The sequence below is a fragment of the Rhinopithecus bieti genome, unplaced genomic scaffold (assembly GCF_001698545.2).
Source record: "Rhinopithecus bieti isolate Rb0 unplaced genomic scaffold, ASM169854v2 scaffold_39746, whole genome shotgun sequence".
Classification (NCBI taxonomy): domain Eukaryota; kingdom Metazoa; phylum Chordata; class Mammalia; order Primates; family Cercopithecidae; genus Rhinopithecus; species Rhinopithecus bieti.
The window spans coordinates 1,630,177-1,641,039 of record NW_016816960.1 but is presented as its reverse complement, the minus strand read 5'-3'; the positions used below and the strand labels follow the sequence as shown (position 1 = coordinate 1,641,039).

Here is a 10,863-nt window from a genome sequence, read left to right as displayed (position 1 = left end):
TCAACTATGTTTTCTAATTTTCTACAATAAACATGCACTACTTTTATAATCCGTTTAAAAAAAAGAAAGAATGCTGCTTTTGGAGTACTATCGTGAGTCACTCCTACTGCAGCCTAAAAGCCTGCATGTTTCAACTGTTCCCTTAACAGCATGCCTACTTTACAGACAAGGAAACTGAGGTCACAGGCCCAGACCTTTTTCTTAAGCCCCAGCACTAATGATACAGCAAAAACCAGCAGTCGCCACTCCAGAGAGGCTCCTGGCAGACTTAATTCCAGGAAGCTCTGCCATCCCACCCATGACCAACCTCCAGGACTACCCCAGAAAAGAGAAAAGAGTCAGCTCAAGTTTGCACATGTTTAATCCCTGCTCTCCTGGTCCCAGATTCCAGAATCCTTCCAGGCTGTACTTCCCTTCTCCTGCTCACCCAAGGCCTGGTCATCCACCACACTTCTCACCAGGATGCCAAAGCCAGACCCATTCTCCCAGGGGTTACTCTTCCCCACCCTGGCTCTTGTTGAAGATGGACACATGACCTTGGTCAAACCTCCATCTGGCCCCATTCAGCAAAGGCAAGGCAGGAGGAGGAAGGGGTAGGGAGGTCAGAAGCCCATCTGGGGCTGCAGCAGCCAGCACAGGAACAGGAGGCAGGCAGAGGCGCAGGGACCTGAGAAGGCTCCATTGCTCATTTGCTTCTTGATCCATTTGGTGTATTTGGTGACGCGGGTATACACGCCTGGATTCTGTGCCTTGGCGCAGGCCTTTTCCCAGGACAACACCCCAGCCAGAATCCATCTGCCCTCAACTTCACAAGCCAATGGCCCTCCAGAATCCCCCTAGGCAAAAAGAGAGGAGTGATGGAGGCTGTGGGTCCAGCTGGGCCTGCGGGGCCCTGGGGACCCATGCCCACCCTCTGAGCTCTGCTGGGAGGGTTTTCACTTCCCCAGGGCCTCACTACTTGGGGGCCTCTTTTGGCTCCTCAGCTGGGACCCATACCCCAGAACCGGGGCAAAAGTCAGCATCACAGGGGAAGGAAGACAGGAACAGAGCACCGCCAGGTGATGGTGACAGAGGGAGGCCGGGCCAACCCCGCCCCAGGGAACTGCCTCCACCCGGGAGTGGTTCCCAACAGAAGTGGAGCTACCAGAACCTCCCAGAAACTCACATAGCACAAGTTTTCTCCATAATTAGTGGCACAGATCATGTCCCCCAGGACAAGGGGGACAACTGGGGGAAAGAAGGACTTCTTGTGGTAATGCTGGTCACACCTCTTGTTGTCCATGATAAACACCTCAGCCTCCTGCAGCTCTGGGGTCAGCGTGGAGTTGGCTGTGGAGCCCAGGAGGGTGAGCAGTGACCTCTCACTTCACCCAATCCTGACCTCTGTCCAGGGTCCTGTCCCCTTCACTCTGGAGACTCAGCCCAGCCACCCCCTGTCATACCTCCACGCCCTCCCCTCCTTTACTGGCCCCTCCCCCTGCAGTGCAGGCCTTGTCTGAGAAGTCCCCGCCCTCAAAGGCTCTGAGTCCAGATCCCCTTCTTGGGAAACTTCTGCTTCTGAACCAAGCCAGCCATAACTCAAGTCTCATTGCAGCTGCTTCCAATCTGGTGCCCAGCCCCACGCGGCTTCCCTGCAGACTGTCAGCTCTGCTGGCATGGCCGCTTTCTCCACCTTCGTTAACACTCGCTCCTCCTCCAGGGCCTCAAGGCAGTCCCTCTGCCCGGAGCTCATTCCGGATCCCTCCCAGCTGGATCTCAAGACCACCAGACAAGAACTTTGCCTTGTTTTCCTCAGCCTGTGCCCACACCCACACCCAATCATGACTTCCCTCCAGGCAGGGCATGCATTTCTAATCCCAAGGGCTGGGTGCTGACACTCAAAGTGTGTCAAGTGAATGAATGAGTGAATGCCCAGTTCTGAGCTTCTGTAAGACACAGATGGTCATGCCCAGCCCAGGCACTACCAGGCCTGAATGAGGTGTCCACATAAACAGTGACAATGGTCACCACATAAGGAGTGATCCTAACACATTCAGAGAACCAGGTCCAGCAGGAAAGGCCCCAGAAGGAAAGGAGTGTGCTCTCGGTGGTACCGCACCCACCTCCCATCCCATCCTGCTCACCTGAAAAGCGCTGCTTAACCTGGCTCCAGCCAGTCACCCAACACTGTGTCCCAACCTTCAGGTTGAAGTTGGGTTCCGGGAGGCAGATGGGCTGCACATACTCACTGAAGGTGACAGGTGTTTGAAGGTGAACAAGGGCAATGTCACCCATGATGAAGGTCCGGCCCCAGTACTTGGGGTGCATAATGATGTCCCTCACAGGGACCTGGACGGCCCTGCTGAAGTTCATGGGCTGCAGCTTGGAGGTGCCAAGCACCACTGAGTACTCTTTGGTGCTGTGGGAGACAGAGAGCCCCACTTGGTAGGTATCAGACTCCCAAGCAGGAACACACTCCTACCCTACTCCTGCGGGGGACACAGCCCTACCCCCTTAGCAGGAGTCCTGCCTCCACCCCATCTGCCTAATCTAGCCTGAGGGCACTGAAGTTCGGAGAGCTGCCTGCCTCCTCATTCATCATTCAAACTGATTCAAGGTGGCCTGGTCTGTGTGCTGTGCGTGCAGGTGTGGAAGTGTTGGTGTACACATATGCTCTCATGTGTGATGGGGTAGGGGGCATGTTCTGGGTTTTCCTGTTGCTCAGTTGAGGGTGCAATCTTTGTTGCCTGGGGCTCCTGCCCTAGCTCAGTCCCTGGTCCCCAGGAGACCCCGAGCACAATTCTCACCTATCCCAGATGCCCTTCCCACTTCCTCCCTCCCTCCCTCCCTCCCACACTGTTTCACTCAGGAAATGAGGAAGCTGAACTGGGCCCATGGTAGCTCGTGGTCTCCAAGCCCTGGACATATGGGCCACACTCACCCTTGGATGCAGTGGGCCGCAGTCACCACCCAGCTGGGGTCAATGATGGCCCCTCCACACACGTGCTCATTTTCCATCCGGAGGCTCACCTCCCAGGGCCAATGGCGGGTCATTTCCAAATCCTCCGACCACCAGGGCTCACCACAAACTTCAGGAAGCAGTGTGCCGGGGAGACACAGCAACCACATAGAGAAGGATGAGAAAGACTGAGACCTAGACGCCCTACAGGGCCAATGTGCACAAAGCTGTAAAGTCAGGGCCTCTTCCCATTTCAGAGATGGGGAGAGTGAGGGTGAGAGAAGGGCAATGGCCTCTGCCCAAGAGCTTGATGGAAAGTGACAATGACAGAGGTAAAAAGCATCAAGGCAGACACATGGAGAGAGAGAGATTCTGAGTCCCAGGGAGCCTTCAGCCCAGGACCTCAAAACAAAGGCAAGCAGAGAAGGAGCCCCAAGGCAAGAAATGCGTTTTCTTGCATCTGGGGAAGTTCCTCCACCACTTCTGAAAAGCTATAATGCTTGCTGCATTTCTTAGATGCAGAAGGCCTCTGTCCCCCACACTGCTCAGAGTCAAGAGAAGCTCCTGACTTCTGTGTCAGAAGTTTTCACATTGAATATTCAAAGTGCCAGCAGGGAGACCCCAGAGGCCCCCTCACTCACAGGCCACACACTCAGTCTGCACACAGTTCTATCAGTCACGTTATATGGTTGTATGAACGTATGAAGAAACACAGATGCAAGCATTCTAAATAGTAGCTAACATTGTATTTTTAAAAAATCAATGCACCATGATGATTAAGGATTGGCCCAGGAGTGCAAGGCTGGTTCCACATTAGAAGAATTCTCAGTGGGCTGGGCGCGGTGGCTCAAGCCTGTAATCCCAGCACTTTGGGAGGCCGAGGCGGGCGGATCACGAGGTCAGGAGATCGAGACCATCCTGGCGAACACGGTGAAACCCCGTCTCTACTAAAAAATACAAAAACTAGCCAGGCGAGGTGGCAGGCGCCTGTAGTCCCAGCTACTCGGGAGGCTGAGGCAGGAGAATGGCGTGAACCCGGGAGGCGGAGCTTGCAGTGAGCTGAGATCTGGCCACTGCACTCTAGCTTGGGCGACAGAGTGAGACTCCGTCTCAAAAAAAAAAAAAAAAAAAAAAAAAAAAAAAAAAAAAAAAAAAATTTCCAGGGGTTTCCCCCCAAAAAAAGCTCAAAAAAATAAAAAAAAAAAAAAAAGAAGAAGAATTCTCAGTGGATTCTCCACATAAAAGGCTCTAACAATCTGAAGACAGAAAGAACATGTGCTTTCCTCCATGGACACAGAAAAAGGCATTTGAAAAATTTAACACATATTTATGACTTACAAAAAAACCCCCCTTATTAAACTAGAAATAGACGGAAAATCCTTAACTTTACAAAAGTTAGATATACCCCAAACTTACAACAAACATCATACAACACTAAAGAACAGGCGGAAAAGAACCTATCCCACCAGAGACCAGGAATAAGGACACTTTGTGGAAGGAGGGCAGAGGAAATAATTGAGAGAACGCAAGGGGGCTGCTGGGTGCTGGTTTAGCCTACTTTTCTTTGTTTTTTTTTTTTTTGAGACAGGGTCTCGCTCTATCACCCAGGCTGCAGTGCAGTGTCACTGCTCACTGCAGTCTTGACCTCCCAGGCTCAAGCGATCCTCTCACCTCAGCCTCCCGAGTCACTGGGACTACAGGCGGTTGCCATGACACCTGGCTAATTTTTTAATAATTTTTTATAGACACAGTCTTGCTATGTTGCCAGGGCTGGTCTCAAACTCCTGGGCTCAAGCAATCCTCACACTTCAGCCTCTCTACGTACTTATTCTACTTTTTAACCTGGGTGGTGATGACACAGGTGTGCTCACTGTGTGACAATTCCTTCAGCTGGACCTTCATAATTTGTGCTTTTTGGAATGCATATAATACTTCAATTAAACAATTTCCTTTTAAAAACGATAATGTTTTTCTATCCCAGCACAACCAACTAGAAAATATACTGAAGTAAGATATGTTTTCAGCAGCAAAAAAATGCTAAAGTTCATAGAATTAACTTACCTAACACCACATAAGACTCCTGTGGTAATAAATTTAAAACTCTAATAAAGGACACAGAAAATGATCAGCATAAATGGCAAGACAATCCCTGCTTTTAAAAGAACAGTTAAGGCCTGGCGCGGTGGCTTATGCCTGTAATCCCAGCACTTTGGGAAGCGGAGGCAAGCAGATCACGAGGTCAAGAGTTCGAGACCAGCCTGGCCAACAAGTGAAACCCCGTCTCTACCAAAAATACAAAAAAATTAGCTGGGTGTGGTGGCGGATGCCTGTAATCCCAACTACTCAGGAGGCTGAGGCAGGAGAATTGCTTGAACCTGGGGGCCAGAGGTTGCAGTGAGCTGAGATCACACCACTGCACTCCAGCCTGGGCAATAGTGCAAGATTCTGTCTCAAAAAAAAAAAGAAAAAAAAAGAAAGAAAAAAAGACAGCTAAATATTTTAGATGTAATTTTCCAAAATTAATCTATAAATTCATTTTGTAAGTTAGAATTTTAAGAAACTTGATAAACTTATTCTGAAACTGAAACAGAAAAATAAAGTTCTATGAATAGCTCAGTCTTTGAAAAAGCACAGCAAAGAAGGGCCATTTGTCCTAGCAGATATTAAGACACATGTAAAAGCCATAATAATAAAAACAATGTGGTACTGTCACAAGGACAGACAATGGAAAGTGACAACGGAAAAGAATAGAAAACTTGAGATTGTTCCATGTGCTGCACAAACTTGATGTAAATAAAGGAGCCACCACAATCAGTGGGTAAAAGAAGGACTGTTAAGTACGTGGTGTTGGGAAAACTGGCTCAATATAAGAGAAATAAGAAAACCAAAACTGGATTCCTTACTAATAGCACTTGAAGATCTAAAGGTGAAAGGTAAAACTGTAAAATTAATAAATCATATGACATGAGGTAGGAAAGGACTCCTTAAAACCTCAAACACAAACCATAAAGCATAAACTGATTAACCTGATTATATCAAAACCGAGGGGTTTTGCCCCGGGAACAAAGTTAACAGACAGAGGACAGATAGGGAGGAAATATTTGCAATATCTAAAATGAACACAAGACTTTTATTAGAAATATGCAAGAAACTTTAGGAAACCAACAAGAAAAAAAACCAAAGGTAATAGGCAAAGGATAGAGACAAGCAATTTATTAGAAGAGGAAACTCAAGAAGCCAACAATATATTGAGACATGATCAAACTCATCAGTAATGAGAAAAATGAAAATTAAATCAATAAGTGATTTTTTAATCTATTTGATTGGCAAAAAATGTAAAAGCAGGATCACACTAAGGGTTGGTAGGTCTGTGCCAACCTATACACCTTCATGCACTGCTGAAGTAGGAGTCTGAAGAACTGACCACATTAGAATATGGATGGTAGATAAAAGTATGGTATCAATGTACACTTTTGAAGTTGTTAAGTGTGCTGTTGTTATGGAAGAGAATATTCTTAGAAAATACATACCAAAGTATTTAGCAATAAAGAGCCATGCTGTATGTTACCCTCCACTGATTCTGAAAAAAATTATATATGTGTGTGTGTTCCTTGTACTACTTGTATTTTTGCAGTGTTTTGTAAGTTTAAAATTATTTCCAAATTTAAAAAATGTCTTAATGAGGCTGAATTAAAAGAGGGGAGAACAAAAAGAGATACAGAGAACATACCATTTATGTAAATTTAAAATACATGCACACAAGACAGCAATATGTGTTTTACAAGAGCACACACAAACAGAATGATCCCCCAGAAAGATGAAGCGGGTGGAGAAGGGGGAATGGGAGTGGAGCCTGGACAGAAACAAGGATAACTAACTTAATCCATCAGTCATCCAATCTATAATGAATCAGGGTAGAGTTCTGGCAGGACCAATGAGAATGGAGGCCTATAAACTGAAGAACAGGAGTAACCCAACTCTCCATGCCTAAAGTGTAAGGAAAAAGACAGGAAACCCAGAAGAGCTGGGCTCTGCTGACGCGGCCACAAGGCCCAGGAAGCTCTATCTGCAACTGAACGGCTTAGAGCTTGAAAGGTTTTGTGTGCAAAAGGGTCTGAGATGAGGCCTGGGCAGAATTCCAAGAGGCTCAGCATTCCTACAGCAGGCCAAGATCCTCTTTCCTCTAGACTGTTAGGTCTGTATATTCTGGTAGCTGCAGGCTGTTCTTTAGAAAACAGACCCCTTAGACCAAATGCCTGTTTCCTACAGACCCAGAACCACTGTCTATGTGACTCCCTTCAGACATACCCTCCCAAGAGCTTCAGCTTTTCCTGCAGCAGGATCTCACCCTACCTACCTGGATTGGTTGTGTCCTGTTTATAACCTGGAGGAGAAAAGAGGGACAGAGATGAAGCAAGCATTCATGACAGAATGACAGCAAAGATGTGCGTTTTAAAATTAGTTCATTCATTCATTCACCAAATAGGTCCTAATCTCTCACTCTGTTTCCAGCCTGGAGCCAGAGGCCAGGGAGACAGAGGCATGTCAAATAGAGCCTACTCTCAAGGAATACAGTGTCCAGCAGCATGGACAGAGGTAAATACACAACCACCTGCATGAGATCAGTGCAGGGACAGGGCGGCAGGCTTCAGGGGACCCCAGAAGAACTGGTGGACAGAAAAGACCACTTCAGTGGTAGGAGGGCTTACTGTGCCAGGTGTTAAAGATGAGAAGGTGAAACAGAAATGAAAAGTGATCATCACATTCATTGCAGGAGGAACTTCGTCCTGTATGCCAGAGACTCCAGAGGAAGAGAGGCAAGGCCTGTGATGGCAAGAGATGAGCCAGGGGAGGAGAGTCAGGCATTAGTCATTAAGGCCTCGAAAGCTGAGCCAAGAAGCCAGGGTGAGACCCTCTGGGAAAAGGGAGATCAACAGAGGTATGACTGAGCCAGGCTTGTATTGTGAAAGCAGTATAGATATTAGACAGGAAGATGACAAGACTGAGGGCACTGAGATCCCACCAGAGGCTCTGCGGAACCAAGGCAAGAAATGAGGAGGTCTGAATGAGGAAGTGGCTGTGAGAACAGACACGGTGAGCTGTGTGGGGGACTTAGGCACATGGGTGGGTCTAGGATCACACCCCAGTTTCTGGTTTTGGAGAAAAGTGCCTGCCATCCACTTAGTTAGGAAACAATGAGAGAAGCCAGTTGGCAGGAAGAAGAAGACTTCAGCATTGACCCCAAGGGGTTGAGATGTTTCTAGGTCTTTCAGGTAGAGATGTCCAGGAGGCAGCTGCACATCCAGACATGTTTTATGAGGCACCATCACATAAATGGCAGCTCAAGTGAGTTCACCCAGTGAGCAGTTAAGAGGGGAGGAGCAGGAAAAAGAGAGCAGCTTAGGGGGCACGAACACGTCAGGGAGGAACATGTCTGTGGCATGGGACAGACACAGAGGAGAGGGGGAGTTACCCTTGAGGTAGAGGAGAATCAGGAGACTGCAGAAAATGAAAGAGGAGGGAGTGGTACAAAGGTCAGGGATGATCGGGTGGAGACAGCCCAGGAAAGAGCTAAGGGTTAAGTGGGGAGCGAGGAGGCACTGGTGGGAAGCATGGAGTGAAGACAATTGGGAGGTCTGGCAGTGCAGAGGCAAGAGATGGGGGAGGAAAATCAGCAAAGCGAAAACAAGAGGGTACCTATGAGAGAGGATGGTGGAGGGAGTGTCGTACAGGAAGAGCCCACACAGCAGGGCACAGGTGAGCCGCTGGCCCTGCACCAGAAGCAGGTCTCTCTGACTCCTAAAGAAGTCGGTGAGGGTGGTGCTGAGCAATCCAGCTTGGAGAAGCCCCTGTGGGTTTGGGGATTGGGTTCAGGAAGACAGCACCTGAATCCCGTGTTTTCTGAGGGAATGATGAGCTGCTAGGGAGGCAAGCTGGGTTGGAATAGAGGATCTGGGAAGAAGGTGAATTTTAGAATACTCCTGTAGTGGATGGGGACCAAGAATTTTCCTGGGCCAAAGAGCATGTCCAAGTGGGGTCTCCAGTGGGGCTCAGCTCCGTAGGAAGATCACAGCCGGGGGTGGAGGGGGAGCCTATGAGAGGCCTGAGGGCGGCTCGGTTGGTAGGGACATTAGCCACGGTGTCCAGACTGGGAGCGAAGGAAAAGACTGCCAGTGGAGAAGAGAAGGCAGGGGTCCCCCACAACGCTGGTCCAAGGGGCTGTAGGACACGTGTGGCCTGACGGAGGAGGCCAGAGGGGGCAGGAGTTTGAGATCCTGGAATTGCCCTAGCGAGGTCCTGGGAGCGAGTAGTAGAGGAAAGCTGATCCAGGGGTGCGTGGGCCGCAAAAATCCCCGACCCAGGAGTAGGCAGCCACACCCAAGGGGCAGTCCCCCGCCTCCAAGGCCAGGCACGGAGCCGGAGGCAGAGCAGGGCTGGGGGCCCGGGAGAAGGAAGGTAGAGCTGCGGAGGAGCGCCCACCTCACCCCAGCTCAGCGGCAGCAGAAGAAGCAGCGGCAGCAGGACGTGGCGGCTCAGGACCAAGGGCCTGGAAGTTCCGGGCCCCACGCCGAGGCTCAACCGCGAGACGGCCATGAGGCTGGGGAGGTGCCACCTGGCGGCTGCGGAGACGGTTCCCGAGAGCCCGCACGTGCCTGGCGTCGGCACACGTGACCGCACTGTAGCACGTGATGGCGCCGGAACTCCTGACAGCTCCCCACAAAACTGACGCATTTCCCTCGCCTCCACCTCCCGCCTGTTCTTGAGGAGCCCTGTGTCTGTGATTGCTCCCAGCGTGGCGGGCCTCATGAAAGCACCCCCAAGGGTTTTAAGTTGGTGACAATGCCCCGAGAACCTGGCCGGTGAAGGTGCACCACATCCCTGGACTACTAATGGCATCTTGTTGCCCAGCCTCTGACTACACCCTTGATTCCCTGGGCCGAGTGCACTGGAGAGTTTCACAATTACTCTTGCTTTGAGAATCTGGAAAGATGGCGAAAGCACAAATAAGGAAAAGAACGGTAAGGATATGGAATCAGAGAAGATGTATTTGAAAAAGTGGTATTTGAGCTGGATCTAAGACCACTATAAAATAAGGACTCTTGGGGGAGACCAGAGAAAGGAAACGCATGTGTCCTCTTCCACAGACAACCAGTAAGATCGTGGCAGCTGAAAGGAATGGGGTGATTTGTGCCAGGCCTTGGGCTTCCACAGGGATTTTTTGCAGAAGATGCTGTCTTTGGATCTGCTAGGTATGGCAGAGATTGGGAGGTGATCAGCTAGACTTGGAGCCACATTCCCTCCCCAGCCTGGCACTTAAGTGGGTCCGCATGAATAGAGGTGATGTGTCCCACTTCCATGCCAAGGCAGTCAACAGGAGGTTGCCTTTTCTATTCTTGTTAATGCAGAGCATTGCTTCTCAAAGTGAGGTCTCCAGACCAGCAGTATTAGCATCAGCCAGGAACTTAGAAATGGACATTCTTTAGGTCTTTTGGGTAAATGTACATTCTTTTAAGGTCTTTCTACCTGAAAGACAGAGAATGTAGGCCCCATCCCAGACCTACAGGATTGAAAACTCCAGGGGTGGAACCAGGAACTAGGAATCTGCAATTTTGTTTTAAGAGATGAGGTTTTCTGGCCGGGCGCGGTGGCTCAAGCCTGTAAAATCCCAGCACTTTGGGAGGCCGAGACGGGCGGATCACGAGGTTAGGAGATCAAGACCATCCTGGCTAACACGGTGAAACCCCGTCTCTACTAAAAAAAAATACAAAAATCTAGCCGGGGGAGGTGGCGGGCGCCTGTAGTCCCAGCTACTCAGGAGGCTGAGGCAGGAGAATGGCGGGAACCCGGGAGGCGGAGCTTGCAGTGAGCTGAGATCCGGCCACTGCACTCCAGCCTGGGCGATAGAGCAAGACTCCGTCTCAAAA

The 10,863-nt window shown here is 49.7% G+C and overlaps 1 protein-coding gene across 4 annotated transcripts; it reads right to left on the bottom strand.

Annotated features, from left to right (window-relative positions):
* Positions 1–343: 343 nt before the first annotated feature.
* On the bottom strand, positions 344–9,588 carry PRSS45 (Putative serine protease 45). 4 transcript variants are annotated; one of them, XM_017855758.1, is made up of 6 exons: positions 9,424–9,588; positions 7,296–7,322; positions 2,921–3,068; positions 2,124–2,398; positions 1,166–1,329; positions 344–836 (listed from the first exon to the last, which is right to left on the bottom strand). In XM_017855758.1, the coding sequence occupies exons 1-6, from the start codon at positions 9,530–9,532 to the stop codon at positions 603–605; spliced, it is 957 nt and encodes a 318-aa protein (XP_017711247.1). In that variant the 5' UTR covers positions 9,533–9,588; the 3' UTR covers positions 344–602. The 4 variants fall into 4 exon arrangements, with proteins under 4 accessions (XP_017711247.1, XP_017711248.1, XP_017711249.1 ...); XM_017855759.1 differs by having other exon boundaries at positions 9,419–9,507; XM_017855760.1 differs by lacking the exon at positions 7,296–7,322 and adding an exon at positions 8,636–8,787 and having other exon boundaries at positions 9,419–9,433.
* Positions 9,589–10,863: the final 1,275 nt, after the last annotated feature.

Excerpts from the sequence above, each read along its gene's own strand:
- PRSS45 (XM_017855758.1), bottom strand. The coding sequence starts at position 9,532 with ATGGCCGTCTCGCGGTTGAGCCTCGGCGTGGGGCCCGGAACTTCCAGG. Across the intron at positions 3,069-7,295 it reads ACAGGACACAACCAATCCAG|TTTGTGGTGAGCCCTGGTGG; the intron begins GTAGGTAGGGTG and ends TGCTTCCTGAAG. Across the intron at positions 1,330-2,123 it reads GGTTAAGCAGCGCTTTTCAG|CCAACTCCACGCTGACCCCA; the intron begins GTGAGCAGGATG and ends TGGGCTCCACAG.